At 40.9% G+C, this 16,616-nt stretch overlaps 1 protein-coding gene across 1 annotated transcript in view; it reads left to right on the plus strand.

Moving 5' to 3' along the window:
* LOC139708586 (methyltransferase-like protein 27) overlaps window positions 1–16,589 on the plus strand; it is a 41,444-nt gene extending 24,855 nt beyond the window's left edge. The window contains exons 2-5 of the mRNA XM_071620523.1: window positions 10,041–10,166; window positions 10,929–11,064; window positions 13,183–13,275; window positions 16,367–16,589. Of these exons, the coding sequence (XP_071476624.1) occupies window positions 10,041–10,166; window positions 10,929–11,064; window positions 13,183–13,275; window positions 16,367–16,557 (546 nt within the window). The 3' untranslated portion in view covers window positions 16,558–16,589. The remainder of the gene's footprint in view (window positions 1–10,040; window positions 10,167–10,928; window positions 11,065–13,182; window positions 13,276–16,366) is intronic.
* The last annotated feature ends 27 nt before the right edge of the window (window positions 16,590–16,616 follow it).

Consider the following 16,616-nt stretch of genomic DNA (forward strand, 5'->3'; position numbering starts at 1 on the left):
AACAAATTATTTTTCCTATTTATAGATCGTAATATAGACTGGGTTATCCACGGGAGTCTTGGAATTTGCTTATATCTATTTTTATGTTACGCAGGGAAATATGGTTATCGATTTCGGAGGTAAGAGTAGATATGAAATAGTCATAAGACAAGTTGACATCGGTAGTGTTGTATGCAGAAGACCAGTCGATTTCTTTTAAACTGTTTTGGAGACTTGTAAGATTATCTGCAGTAATCTTACGACGCTTATAATAATTATTTTGTTTAATCAGTTTAATTGGTACCTGAGCAAATATAGGGAACTGGTCAGTGATGTCTGAGAGGACGATACCAGACTCGGGAAGTGGAAAAACATTACAAAAAATGTTGTCTATGAGGGTAGCCGATTGGCTGGCGACACGGGTAGGCTTGGAGATTAATGGTAAAAACGAAGCAGACATTAATGTTTCTATAAATTCTTTTGAACTGTTTTGGGAGTTACATTTCATGAGATCGATATTAAAATCGCCCATCAAAAATGTATCTTTATTAAGTATCATGGGATTTTGTACTACATCCTGCAAAACTGTCAAAAAATCATTCAAGTTCGAACGAGGGGGCCTGTAAATTACGCCAATCATAATGTTTTTTTTCATGTGGATTTATCAATTCAATAAAAAGGGATTCAAGTACATCGCTTATAACACTAATCTCGTCATGACTGATTTCGAGATGTACAAACCAACTCCACCACCAACTCTCTCGCTTCTATTTCTAAATACAAGTTCGATTCCGGGTAAAGAAAATAAATGACTGATATTAGAGTTCAACCATGTTTCTGTTAACCCTATGATGGAGCAAGATTTATGATCTGGGTTTTCTAAGAGTAAGCGCTGCTTATCAAAATTTTTGTTGATACTGCGTATGTTAAAGTGAGCTAACAAAAATGTTTCACCAACTGTATTCGTGATCCGATTTTTATACTGATTTTCGGTCAAATAAACACACGATGGACTCTGGACTGGATCATTTGAGTCAAAGTTATATTCAAATTCTTGTGCTGAGGTATTGCATTTATCGGATATGTAATCTTCGTATACCCTGGAAATAATATTTACATGATCAGATTCAGAGTGCCTTACTGTGTTATAGAATATATCACTATTCAAAGAATTAAAAGCAAAATTTGTTGTGTTAGCCATGGGTTAAAATATAAAACATTCGGGAATTAATAGCTGGCTTCCCGCCTGGTCCTAGCTCAGCAGCTAGGTGGGGGTATGCAGACCTAAAAGAAGACAGGAAACCGAAATGCGTACAGAGAAACATGAAACACACACAAAACAGGGAAACGAACATGAACACAGATGACACAGAATCAACATCGTTGCGGATGGTACACAAGGCCATGGCCTCGTGTACAATACAGGGCGGTGAGTTGGCTCAGTCGGTAGCGCGTCTGCCTCACGATCACGCGGCCCGGGTTCGAACCCGAGTCTGGACTGAGCAATGTTGTGTGTAAACATACCGTCCCCTCTAGCAAGAGGCAAAACACTCTGTCCCTCGGATAGGACATAAAATGGAGGTCCCGTGTATGAGAGAGTCACAGCTCATGCACGTAAAAGATCCCGCTTCATTCATTCATCGCAAAGAGCAGGGTGTCTAACCCGGTGAAGTGGTCCTACCCCACATCCAACTGGACCCCATGGAAGACCAGCTTAGCGTAGCTGAATATGGGCTATCCAGCCATCTTCACAGATGGAAAATGAACAACAACGCCTAACATGAACTTATTTAACAAGCAAGGACGTGTGCTACACGTACTAGGCAGTGGAGAGTGGAAGCGGTTAGAGCTCCCACTGACAAGAAAAAAAATGTAAACAATCAGCTATTTACCGATATACACTTGCTTGGCAGGAAAAGAAATCATCCATATCACTGAATTATTCTTCAAATATATCAAACATTTACATGTATATGCATATATAATTATCTCGCAATCAATAATCACTAAACACCTCCGGTCTCCTACGTCACAGAAATCCCAAGGGGGGGGGGGGGGGGGGGGGGCGGCAGTAGCCCGTAGTCATTTCATACGTTTCGGAAAGTATAACAATCTCTGCTTTGTAATTTCCCTCATGGAAAACAAGAGCAAAGAGACAAACTAAAATACAGCTAACTGAGACGCAACTTGGTATATTAAAATTAACCTAGGGATTAACACCAATCGAACACCTAAGAGGTGAGCACCCTCTGAAAGGGTGAAACTTTGCAGCCCCATGTGCAAAAGATTGAACTGAACAGCTTTGAATAGTAAGGCAACGACCAGCCAACCATAAATGAATAACAATGATGTGTTTTACGTAAGACTTCGTTGCCAAAAGATATACCGTATGAAATATGTTGGGCACGTTGACTCTCACTTTTCGAATAGATTTGTAAATGGCGAGAGTCATTGATTTGAGCTTTTCTATCGAATCCAGGATGTTATGTACATAATGCCCCAAACGAAAACTGGCCTGTTACACGTGATATGACAAAGATGATAAAATGTTTCGTGTCGACGACCGTGTGTTCGGAGTAGCAAAAGAACAATATAATATAACAGCTAAACCAGGGAGCTGGCCAAACAACCTGTTAGCTATCAAACAACAATGCTTTGTTACGTAATATTACGATGACACGTGTCCCCATTTTAGCACACAATAGTAATGTTACTAAACGAAATTCACGTTTGAATCGCAAACGTTTCGCTCTTGGAGCCGGGGTAGCAAAACTCAAAAGATTGTTACGTAAAAGACTCTTCGTGGTGTTCAAGCCAGTTTTTACACGTTTCAGAACGAATAAACAGCATTGAAATTAACGAGGGAAGTGGAGCAATAACCCGTCACCCGTAGGCCGTGTACTGTAGCTGCCCTTGTCCGGAGCAGTTACTACTACGTATGTCCATAGGAGGGATTATACATGCAACGACGACCCCGAAAGAGATGTTTGTGTATTATACAGATTTCATTACGACCAGAACGAGTGTTTGTCTTGTTGGTTTGTGCTTACACTGACTTACGTGTCTCGAGGGCTCCTGACGCAAAAATGGATGAGAAAATGACGGGCATGATCGGGCAGTTTATCAGGTACGGCAGAGACGTGCATCCCGAGGCATTGACTAAACTTTACGATGACTGGGCGGAAGAGGGCAGCTATGACAAGGTTAGAGAATTCATAGCTCATTTATTCTCATCTATCAACATCGGAGGCATCGTCACACTAAATACAATTGCAGGAATTTCTTTTGCGCGCACGCTATAACGTATAGGCAAGAATTCCTTTGGACAGCCACCCCGCCACCCCATACCCTTGATATCTAAAGGCCGTGTCACACCAGCCTTGCGTGCGACTTGCAAAGAACAATTTTGACTACCCGGTGGTCCCCGTAGATGATCCGCACATGACAGTACATAGCATGTATCTCAAAAGTAGTCGCCCAGAGGTGCGCACGCATATTTTTTTTACCCGCAACCGTGTTTAGGCCCTGTCACACCTTTCCGGGCAAGCTACTCGGGCTTGTTACGTGTAGGGATTTTCTAGCATACCGGACATTCCTGAGGGCGGAAAAGGATTTGTGCGAGTCAGCGCATGTGTCTTACTTGCTGGACGCGTTATACTTGCGAGTATACTGTGTGACCTTTGTACCAGTCGCGTGGGGGCTGACAACTCAGTGAAGGAATTCCTCTAATGGAATGGCTGAAATCTCACAGAATTTCATTATCTTGGCTGCATACGGGACTGCGAAGTACCTGCGTGAGAATTGCCTGGGAAGTACTTCCGCTAAGGGTCTCCTACTGGCGTTCTGCGTGGACCTCTACGGGCATTCCCGCGACTCACCCGGAAAAAGTTTTGGTCATGCTCAAAACTTGGCTGCGGTTAAATCGAACTACGCGCTAGATACTGTCAGGTGCGGACCAACTGCGGAGAGCTCCCGGGGAGTAAATTTGTTTCCCCGCATGTCAAGCCGCAGAAGTTCCCGCGTACGGTATGACAAGGCATGAATGAAAATTGCAAACATTCTTGTTCGCCCGCTGAAAATGTGCTAAGTGCTGGAAACTACCTCCTCGCCACAAGCCCGCGTAGCTTGCCCGCAATGGTGTGACACGGCCTTTATGCATGGGATGCACGCACGCACATTTGGGTGGTGTCCCAAATGGGACGTTTGCCCATATGTTTGTGACCCCTTTCACCAAAAATCAGCGAAAGGATATAGGGTCCTGCACTACAGTGTGAGCCCATTGCATCTAGAAGTGGTATATTTTAATTTTTCAGTCAGCATACTGAAAGCACACTGGATTCGTCGTACTGCAGCGTATCCGCAAACTCCGTGACTGATTTCATTTTTACATCAGCTACAAACGTTTTTCGTCAGGCCTATACATATTAGGCCTATACCTGCATTATTATAGTACATGCACTTTTATTTGTTTGTTTGCATTTACAGATGAGTATAATTTCATTGTGTATCATAATATTCGTCTTATCTCCTATACCACTGAGCCTCGACTATTTATTATTACTATAATCAGGTTCCGTAAGCTGTTATCCATGTCAGTATTAGATTATCTTGATGTGCGTGGAATGAGTATTGTAATGGAATTTGAAAGCTAGATTTTGTGTATTAAAGGAGACCTCGTCCGGATGATTTTCAGACTTTTACATTTGAATAACTACTATAAATTAGTTGTGCTGAGTACAGAATTTCGGTGTTATTTGTTTATTCATGGACCTACCACACCCGTGGACATTCATCAATCGTTAATTCATTCGTGCACCTGTTTCTGTCAAAAGCGTCACAAAAACATTTTGAACATGTTTTCCTGCTTTGATCCAGTCTTGTCCACCAACAGCCAGCCTGGATAAAAACAAGACGGCGCTTTGAGAAATCTTTAAGAAAAAAAAGTGTCCGCTTCAGTAATTACCAATTTTGTGACGCAAAATTTGTCCTTGTTAGAGGTTTGCTACTCCCCATCATTGGTGTTTATTCAAAGGCAGTTGAGTCTGAAAAGACACCTCAGCCAAATAGGACCGAAATGAGGGAAACGGTTCTTTTGTCAGTGACGATGCACAATTACACAATCGTCATTGTCCAGACGTCTGAATGTACTCATTAATAAACACATGATCAGGTGGTGGTGGTGATGATGGGATCAAATAAAGACCGTTCATAGTATAGTCCATGCGTGTGGTAGGTCCATGGTTTACTGGTTTCCCTGCTCAAAGGCCGCAATAAATTCCACAAATCTTTACATGGAGTTGTCGAGTTATTCATTACATGATGTTAAATGAAAATCGTCTTCGATGCCCCTGTAAGTATAAGTGATAGAAGAGTATACTTGCTTTTCATTTAGGTCATCCAAAATGATTTGTGGATTGCTTTCATGTAAACTGCGGTGCTCTCTGTGTTGTAAGATTTACCCATTAATTATTAGCTGTGCTTCTCTGACGAGCTAGTTCATCCTTGCTTTCGACCTCGCGTCTGTGTCCTTTCTTCCGTCCTCGCTACATCCTTGCTCTAGGCTGCATTCACATAGAAGTATACTATTCGGGTATTCGGGCTCGTTTTTCGAGGGCACACGAATAGCTTGAATCGAACGATAGGATTTCCTCACACCGGTTCACATAAGAGGGCACTATTCGAAAGAACCGAATAGCTGCGAAAAGTATAGCAAAGTGGGAATCGAGCTTGTTCGATTTTCTTGCAGCGTATACCGTCTCTCGTTTATGAAATAATGACAATTTTGGTCTGGATTTGCCCTTTAGGCTGCGTTCACATAGAAGTTTTCGGTATTCGCTATTCGCTATTCGCTATTCGCTATTCGCTATTCGCTATTCGCTATTCGAGCACCGAATACACCATCACCCGCACCGTCAACTCACCATCCCATGTAGTGAGGATTTCTTCCTCCTACATCGCAGCAAATCTTATTAACAATTTCTAAACTGCATCAGAATGTCAGTCTACATGCTTATTTTTGATAACGGGCAAATCCAGACCAAAACTGTCATTATTTCATAAACGAGGGACGGTATACGCTGCAAGAAAATCGAACAAGCTCGATTCCCACTTTGCCATACTTTTCGCAGGTATTCGGTACTTTCGAATAGTGCCCTCTTATGTGAACCGGTGTGAGGAAATCCTATCGTTCGATTCAAGCTATTCGCGTGCCCACGAAAAACGAGCCCGAATACCCGAATAGTATATTTCTATGTGAACGCAGCCTTAGCAAAAATAAGCATGCAGACTGACATTCTGATGCAGTTTAGAAATTGTTAATAAGATTTGCTGGGATGTAGGAGGAAGAAATCCTCACTGCATGGGATGGTGAGTTGACGGTGCGGGTGATGGTGTATTCGGTGCTCGAATAGCGAATGCCGAATGCCGAATACCGAATACCGAATACCGAATACCGAATACCGAATACCGAATACTCACGGGAGTCTCGTGGGTACTTTTTATCGGGAGAACTTGAGTTGCAGGAGGAAACCTTTCGGACTTTCAAATCGAGTTTCCAAAGAGATAATACGGCAGTAACTTTGGTAGTGTAAGTGTTCAAAAGGTTAACAATAAACCAACTCTGCGTGAAGCCCTCATTATGCGCTGTATCCTCCAACTGAAGTAAAGGTTACCACAAACACAATAATTTCATTGAATCGAACCACACGGCCACGCCACCACATAGACATTCAAGCATAAAAATTCCGATGTAGGGCTGGTTTTGAAACGCAAGAATTACACTTGCGCCAGAAGGAAAATTCTTTACAATATTTTCATTTGTTGGAATGTTTCATTTTTTACAGACTATTTGTCTCTACTGCATAAACATATGTATTTATAAAGATCATATTCTCTCAACCTATGATGTGCCAATTTATGAAGGGAGTATGATTTTCAAGGTCGCAAAATGGGCACTCAAATTAAGGACGGATCCGCTGCGGGACGTATGGCTTATCTCTCGATTACTAGTAGCATTCATTCAGTATGCAGGACTTTATATACCTACATAATATACCTATGGATGGTTCTGAACGCAGGCCTTATATTCAGATCGAGATTTCATCCTTCTTGAAATAAGCTGGGTCATGGCCAGGTAGAGTGGCGTCAAACTTAAACTTGATGGATTCGTCATTCTAAAACACAATGTCAAAGCTGTAGACACTGGTTTTTTGCTGAATTATCCAGGGTTCCCTAATGCGCATGTGGAACGATTTTTTTTTTTCTTGTAGTGGTACACTGTAAAAACATTGGTGTTAGATTTAACACCATGGGTGTTAAATCTAACACCGATCAAACTTCAGTAGAGGACCACACCCACAGGTGTAGAAAATGCACTGTGATGGTGTTGAAAAATGTTCACCTGACACTTCGTGGTGTTAATTTGACACTGCACTGGTGTTATTTTGACACTGTACTGGTGTTAATTCAAAAATGACACCACATGGTGTTGATTTGATATTTGTTGGTGTTAATATCAATGGTTTAACACCCGTCCAGCTTCAATAAGAGACCACACCAGGTGGTGTTACTGTGGTGTAAATTTATTTTCAAATTTTTTCAAAAATCTAGTATTTTAATGTAAAATTCTTGATCGTCTTGTTTAAATTAAAAATCAACAAGAAGTGCAATTACTAAGAAACTCTTCAAAAAACAGTTTTATATTTGGAAATGACACCCGGAGGTGTTAATGTAACACCATAAATGAGCACCGAAAATTTAACACCAGCTCGGTGTTCACTATTTAACACCGGACTTTTTGCAGTGTACGTGATCTAAAAATATGCAACTTTTTACCATGTCCTCTTGTGCGTTTTGTTACTCATATCAAACCTAAACCAGGCCTAAATTACACATGCAACTGAAGAAGATACATTCTGCACTGGACACGCGGACGAGAATCTTCTCATTAGAGTGTAACGCATACCAAGGACATACTGACACACGGAGGCTACTGATCTGTTTTACTCGTCTCTGTTTCAGAATAGGGGTGCTATAGGCCTACATTACGCGTACGATCGTTGAGACGCTGTCATATTCTATTAGACCTAGATATAGCTATCATTTCGCGGACACAACCACCTGCACCCATAGATGGTTTATTTGAAAGGGTCACCCCACGACCTCGATACCCACGGGTCATACGGCCTATCATAGGCTGCGTTTATCAACTTTCCCCTGTTTAAACGACTTTCGAAAGCCCTTTCGATAGCCCTTTCGATAGCCCTTTCGAAAACCCTTTCCATAGCCCTTTCGAAAGCCCTGTCCACTCCCTGTACTATTAATGTGCCGCTTGTTTTCGTCGGCTGCGTTTATCAACTTTCCCCTGTTTAAACGGCTTTCGATAGCCCTTTCGATAGCCCTTTCGAAAGCCCTTTCCATAGCCCTTTCGAGAGTCCTTTTCAAAGCCCTGACTGCCTTTACTATTAATGTGCCGCTTGTTTTCTAAGAAGGGACGGCGAAAAGCAGTTACCATCATAAAGTCATTTGTCTTCCTTTGAGAGTGACGAGTCATGATACAATGCCACATGAATCAATCTTCCTATCTGTGAGGCAGCTCCAGTTTAGCACATACTTCAAATATTTCTGAGTGGCGGCATGAGACATGGGATCAAAGGGAATGAAACTGTTGTTACTCTATTTCTTAAACCTTGTTGGTGAAAGAAACACCTCCTTGTTCCAAGCATATGCGTGCATTACACACAGCTGTATGTATACACCTGTGTACACGTACTCGTGTGCACTTTACGTGGCGCGCGTCTTTTCAGAAACCGGAAACGCATGGTTGCGTAACCGGAGTAGGGCGACCTAAAGGGCTTTCAAAACAACTTTGCGTTTATCAATTCGAAAGGCTTTTGCAAACAGGTTTCTGATAACCTGTTTAGGAAACCTGTTTGGATCGTCACAAATTTGGGGCTTTCGAAATGGCTTTCCTAACGGGCTTTCAAAATAGCTTTGCGTTTATCAACTCGTGAAAATTCCTTCAAAGTTGTTTGGATAACCTGTTTCTGCCGAGAAAGGAGAGTTGATAAACGCACCCTTTCGTAAAAGGCTTTCCTAAAGGGCTTTCAAAACAGCTTTGCGTTTATCAACTCGTAAAAATTTCTAGAAAGCTGTTTGGATAACCTGTTTCTGCCGAGAAAAGGAGTTGATAAACGCAGCCAAAGATAGACATTGAAAAAAGGTCCACTGGACATACACACACACGAGTCATACAGCCCCCGAGCTGTAGATGCTAGGATCACAAGGTCCATGAGCTCGACACTAGGAAATAAAGTTCCATCAGCTCGATACTATAGGCAAAAAAAAAAAAGAAGGGGGGGGGGGGTCTGCAAGCACGACGCTATGTAGAATGTAGATAAAGCCCCGTGGTGTAATGTCCAGCTTGTGGGCCTTTTTTTTTTGCCTAGTGTGAAAATCGTAGACATTGTTTGCCTAGGGTCTATAGCTCCCGGACCATGTACCAGGCAGACCTATGATATTACCAGAAGTCGACTGCGTGGACATTGTCCTTTAGGGGAGTCGTAAGAAAATTCCATATGAAAATAGACTATTTGTGATTTAATCAGATGTGATTTACATTTAATAGCAAAAACAAAATCCTTGCCTGGCGTATAACCCTTTCAAGCTCGAGAAGTGGAGAATTGAGTATTGGCATGTATTTAGCAGGAAAGGTGCCCTGATGACGTGGCATAGTAATCGTGCTGCTATCGAGTATGCATTTACGAAGCCGATGATGTTATATGGAAAACATATAAAACGAGAAGGTCGAATTCATTTTTTTCGTCCATCAATGCCTGCCATTGAATGGCATAATAATGTTGCAAGGTATTAAAGCGTTTGTCGTCGTTTTCGACAAAAGCCCCCTTTTTTACGTTTCATTCTTCTTCTTTCATTTATTTTGTGGTTGATCTTGTTGTTGCTGCTCCTAACTTTGATACGGCAAGCAGAGTGTTTTACATGATCCAATGATAATAATGTTTGATAGTGATTGAAGGAAAACCTTGCCTAATTCTGTTTCGAAGATTCATGAAGATGCCGGCTACAAAGGACCGACTGCTGTGGCGAGAAAGCTGGACACCCTGCTCGGGGACAAAAAGAATGCCAGAATATTAGACGCCGGCGCCGGTACGGGACTCGTCGGAGAGGAGGTCAGTGAACGCTGAGGCGTCATATCGTGTGTGTGTGTGTGTGTGTGTGTGTGTGTGTCTGTCTGTCTGTCTATGTGCGTGTGTGCGTGCGCGTGTGTATGTGTATGTGTACATTTTGGGATTTTTCTAAAATCCCGTAAATGAGGATATCCTGCCGAAATCTTGAGCTCATTAAATTGTTTTCACAATTCACAATTGCGACGTGTGCGAATTCCATTCCACTTCCATTCAATTCAGTTCGATTCAATTCAATTCAAATCAATTTTACATATCTTTAGAAATGACATCATAATTTGAAAGATGTGAAAGATGTGATTTTCGGTAATGTATTCAAATTGTATGCCTGCTATGTTTTGAAAGGTTGCCCATAACAACCGTAAAGTCTGCCCCAGAGACTTGCCCAACCTAGCAACAATTAAGTGAATTCCTGCCTATAAAGCTTCATTGAAGGGAACAGGCGAATGAAATGCTTAGGAAAATAAACATTCATAGATCATAAACATTACAGAAACGGTCTTATTGAAAACAGAACTGAATAACATAATTGCCTTATCCAATTTGCATACTTTAAGAGCCTCGGAAGTTGAAATAAACTTCATATGCTGAGTCCAGTTTTAACTTCTGCCGGATGTCTACTGTGCTGTATCTGAACTTCTACTTATAAATTAATCAATATTGTGACCAGAGCTACACAAGCTGTCTCTCAACTGCATTCTATGACGTAATATCGGGTAAAGTAACTTAACTCCTTCTTTGATCCAGCTTTGCAAGAGCGGCTTTACCAACATCTGCGCGGTCGACCCTTCTCAGAAGCTTCTCGACGTCTGCAAATCAAAAGGATGTTACACGGAGCTGATCAAGAGCTTCATCGGACCAACACCACTCCTTCTGAAAGACGGTTAGTAAATCACGAGAATTCTTCAAGACCGCGGCAATCCAGTGTTAAATTTCATAATGTAGTGACGTACTCTGCAACATAATGTTGTAAGATTGAATGGAATTGAATTGAATTTATTGCCACTTTTTGGGATGAAACACCCTGATCAGCAGAGCTGGTTTCTATAGGGGTCCACAATATATCAATTAAAGACTTACAAATATATCTGTTAAAGTTAACTCAAAGTCACATAAAAGTATATGGGATCTTATAAACTGCAACTCCAACTCCAAAATTAGTGAAAAATCATTTTCACTCAATTCACCCCAATTTCACTCCAAAATCACTCTTGTCTGTTATTCACTCCATCAAGAGTGATTATTTTCACTCTTCTCTTTCTAGAGAGTACCATTTCTTATGTCTAAATCCATGCTTCCGAATTCCAAATTCAGACGAGTCAGTGTAATCCTGGCAGGAAAAAAAAAGTGCAGATACTACTGATAGGCAATCATTACCGAGCTTGGAATATTGATTGCGTAAAATGGTGCTACAAAAATGAATATCCAAGGTTTGATATTTGTCCCATGAATTAAGTTTGGTCTCATAAATACAGGATAACGCAATACCTTGATATCTTGGATGAAGGAAATCAATATTTGTTAAGGATACGCATAAGGCCATGACTTAGGTCATCGCTCAGAGCGGAAGCGGACAAGTGAAGGAAAGCACAAGATTTGGGAAATATGATTTATCATGTATATTGTGAGCCCCCCAAAAGTCGATAATGATTCAGTTATCGGTGCTCTTGTAACGCCATTGTTCATGATGCTGTGGATGTTATTAGTAGAATTAAAGGTGTGGTACAGTTTTGGTGGAGATGAGAATTGGACTTTTAACTTTTTGCAAGATACCAAGAAAATACTTATGAAATAGCACAGAGCATACCATTTTAAGAAGAATTTATAGTTTATTTGATGAAAATCGGGTACGGAATGACTGAAACATCCAAAAACAAAGTAAAACAAAGCGATCGTAATAAAAGGTGGGTCCCACACTTTATTAGAATCGATCTCAGCCATTTCAAAACCAATTTTCATCACATGAACATTGAATTCCTCATGGAATTACATGCTCTTTCATATTTGTTTTCATCAGAGGTTTCTTATTATCTCACCAAAAAAATGTTAGAAACCTGAAATTAAGTCTCAACCAAAATTATACGATCCTTTTAACATTCGATTCAATAGAAGGGAACGTAAACCTAAAGAGCAATGTGGATTGAGTGAAAGCAGCAACATTAGTAGAACACATCAGTAAAAGTTTGAAGAAAATCGGACAATCCCTGCAAAAGTTATGAATTTTCAAAGTGTTGATGTTGGAACCGCTGGATGAGGAGACTATCAGAAGTTATGATGTATAAGTGGACAACAATATAAAGAAAATATAAAGAAAATTCCGCAAAATTTTTTCATGAAAATTATAAATTCCATCAGCTTGATACTGACATATGTTAAGAGTAGCAGTTACTCCCACTGCTTTCTGAAATTGGTTAGTCAATGCTCTTTCATAATGCTAGAAAAGTGAATTTTTGTTGAATTTTCTTTATACAGTATTTTCTTAATATTATCGTCCCTCTAGTAGTCTCCTCATCCAGCGGTTCCTACACCAAAACTTTAAAAATTCATAACTTTTGCATCGATTGTCTGATTTTCCTCAAACTTTCACTGATGTGTTCTACTAGTGAATGTTGCTGCTTTCACTCAATCCACATTCCTCTTTGGGTTTGCTTTCCTTTTAATTGCAAATTCTAAGTCACGATGTTACAAAATGAAGAAATTGATCGCAAAAATGTACAAACGTATTTAATTATAGTCCATGATCAGATAGCGAAAAATTTCCAGTGAAACCTAACAAAAATATTTTTGAAGTTATAATAAGAATATCTAAAATGTGTTATTATTATATTTCACCAGCTTTATTTATAATTATTTCCAAGAAAAGAGAATGGAGTTAATCATTCAACTTTTGCAGTGATTATGTGGTTTGACCTCTCTCTTCCAGCTCCCCCCCCCCCCCTAGTTTGACTTAAAGGCTTTGTGTGATTTGTTTGATGTGAATGTTTTACCCCTTCCGAATTAGATTCCTTTGACGCTGCTGTGTCGAGTGGTGCGTTTCTAGCCGGCCATTGCGATGGAAGCAGTCTCAAGGAGCTAGTGCGATTGGTTAAACCAGGTAAACATTGGTCACAAGATATGTATGCCAAGTTGATCAATATTAAGATGAGAATGGCTATGTTCAGATGCTAATAAAGCACATTAATGTCGATTTGAATTAGTCTAATATGTTCAATTCTTAAAGGACTATTTCACCCTTATAGAAATGTGGATTGAGTGAATGCAGCCATATTAGTTGAAATCATCAGGGAGAGTTTGAGGAAAATCGGACAGTCCGTTCAGAAGTTATAAATCTTTGAAGTTTCTGCTCAATTACTGCTGGATGAGAGACAACTATTTCTTGTGATGTTACATTGATTGTGTAGAATGACGAACAGAAAATATAAAGAAAATTTAACATATTTTCACTTCCTCTCATAATAAAAGAACACTTGACTTGCCTCTTTCAGAAGGCAGGGGGATGATATTTCCCATATGGCAGTGACAAGTCGAGGAAATGAGCACTTAAAAAAAAAATTATAAACTAATTGTTAAGTTCTCTTTATATTTTCCTTATATCGTTCTAGGCATGTGACGTCATACACTGTAGTAGTCTTCTCATCCAGCAGTGACTGTGCCGAAACATTATAATTCACAACTTTTGAACGGATTGTCCTATTTTCCCCAGTCGTGTCTAACTACAGAACTTCTTTTGCATTTACAAAGTACACGTGAATTATGATGATACAATTAAATCTTTACATTAATGCAATTCTGTTTTGTTTTCGACTTGAAACAAACAAGGCAGCATCATGGTACATGTACTACCGTGGTGACGGATCGCTTACACACACATACGCACGCACACTCACGCACACACACACAAACAACCTCTCTCACCTCACCTATTACGTGCAAAACTAACCATATCAGTAAATCCAAAAGAAAACAATTTTTTTTTCACGAAAGGAAAAAATCGTCTCAGTTTCTATTGTTTGTGTGTACGTGTGTGAGTGTTTTTTCCCAAACACTTTCCACACTTTTCCCAACCCCCAAAACATCATTTGTGTTCAATTTAGGCCGAACATATGTCAAGTAGCAGTACTCTGACATGTTAATTTGTTGTGAAAGACACGTGACATTACATGTAATGCATATACTCGCACCTGCGTTTACATTTTGTAACTGGCATTAGCTCTTCGCCGTTGCTTTTACAATTTCGAAAGTTCACATAATCATTAAGCACAACTTTCAGCATATCAAATCCATTGCTTCTCAAGCAAGAGTTGTTTTTCCTAACCGTATTTCCTGCCATGAAAGAAAAAAATAGATGTTGAATTAAATGAACACGCCGTATTTAATCAAATCCACAAGCGCTGTTGTATATCATGATTAATCGTGACCTGACTGCCCTCGGGTGAAATTAAGCAAATAATCAACGTTGGTGAAGGTGATTGGACAAACTATCACTTCCGAGGTGATCTGGATGTAGCTATCTTTCCGAAGCGCAGCTGAGGAAAGATAGCGTACACATTCAGATCGCCGAGGAAGTGATAGTTTGTCTCATTGCCTGAAACTAAAAGTTGATTATTTGCTTTATATTCCACATCTAGGGTCCTCGATATTTCACATCTGAAACCGTTTTAGTTGTCTAAAGGCCACCGCACACTACACGATCAGACTGGTATTAAAGTCTTATTAAGACCAGTCGTACGACCGGACACCGCACACTATACTACCCGACTGTAAAGCGCGCGCAGTGCGCACTGCGTGCGCTTGCATTTTACTGCATTGTGAATGGCTGAAAGCCTACGACCAGTCGTAGAAATTCAACATGTCAAATCTCTACGACTGGCGCTAAGACCTAGTCGTACGACTAGAAAATGGCAAGACTGTGACGTCACACTTCTAGTCTTAAGGTCTTAAGACCGGTGAATCGGGGTAAAATCGTGTAGTGTGCGGCGGGCTTTAAGGCCACCGCACACTACACAATCAGACTGGTCTTAAAGTCTTAAGCCAAGCTGGGTCTTAAAGACCAGTCGTACGACCGGACACCGCACACTATACGACCGAACCATACGAGTAGGCTTACGACTGTAAAGCGCGCGCAGTGCGACCAGGTCGTAGAAATTCAACATGTCAAATCTCTACGACTGGCGCTAGGACCCAGTCGTACGACTAGAAAATGGCAAGACTGTGACGTCACACTTCTAGTCTTAAGGTCTTAAGACCGGTGAATCGGGGCAAAATCGTGTAGTGTGCGGCGGGCTTTAGGGTGTCCTCAGGGCTTAGGCTACGTAGTGTACTTTAGACGTATGCGCGTAAATAACAAAACAACGAATTTGCTCCGCGCCCCGCGCGTATCAACGAATAAAAGTGCGTTGCACTGTGGTCTATCACTTGACCTAGGTCAAGTGATAGACCACAGTGCAACGCACTTTTATTTCCCACCTACTCAAAATTGTTAGCTGTATCGCGCGTTAGGACTGTGTGGACTAAGAGATCAGCGAAACGAAATGACTATCATCATAGAGTGTAACGAACTTTTCTTCTCAGGTGATGTGATGGGCAAAACTACGCTTTATCACGCAATCGGCTCTTAGCCAATCCTATAGCAATATTCGTATAGTATGTGGAATATAAATTGATATACAAACTGTTTATGAGTGCGATGGTTGCGAATATTACATGAGCGTGCACGTTCTTTTCAACGATGCGAAGCGGAGTTAAGTAGAACAGTTAAATTTGCACCGAATGTAATATTCGAACCGTCGCACGAATGGAAACATTGAATATTTGGTTTATACAACACACGATATAGGCCTGGTATAGACCAAAATAGACTCGGGGCAGCAATTCTCGGGATCGCGCCATCACTCTGCTTAACACGTAAAATTGGCGAAAAAAGAATCGACAAAAAGGGTCCAAAACTAGACTAAGCCTAGCTAGGTAGGAGGAGGACTAACGGTTAGACCTAAATTTATATCTGGCGCACATGCATCAATACTTTACGATACACACCTTGATTTGCCGTTCACTAGATGCCAAATGCACTGCCATCGAGTGAGCGTGGGATAGCTGACTCTTCTGAATAACTGACATGTGACCCGCATTTATCCAATCACATGGCAAGGATCTTTATGTGTCCTGCATAATTGCCATTAACACAGGTGGCCTTATCGTTATTGCCATGAGACATACACACTTCGAGAATCCTCGGGAGGTTTTTGATTTTGCCGACGTCATGGACCATCTAAAGCTGGAGGGGGCGTTCACCGTGGACCAAGAACAGATCCAAGAATATTCTCAGGGAGCTATGGGCATCTTAATAGTCTTGACAATCTTGCCACAGTCACAGTAGCTATGCCGTAAGTTAAAAATAGAGACCAGACACGGCGTACTCCTTATGGTAATTTACCG

Source organism: Diadema antillarum, unplaced genomic scaffold (assembly GCF_040938485.1).
Source record: "Diadema antillarum isolate AM-2024a unplaced genomic scaffold, OU_Dant_1.0 seq00001351_RagTag, whole genome shotgun sequence".
Classification (NCBI taxonomy): domain Eukaryota; kingdom Metazoa; phylum Echinodermata; class Echinoidea; order Diadematoida; family Diadematidae; genus Diadema; species Diadema antillarum.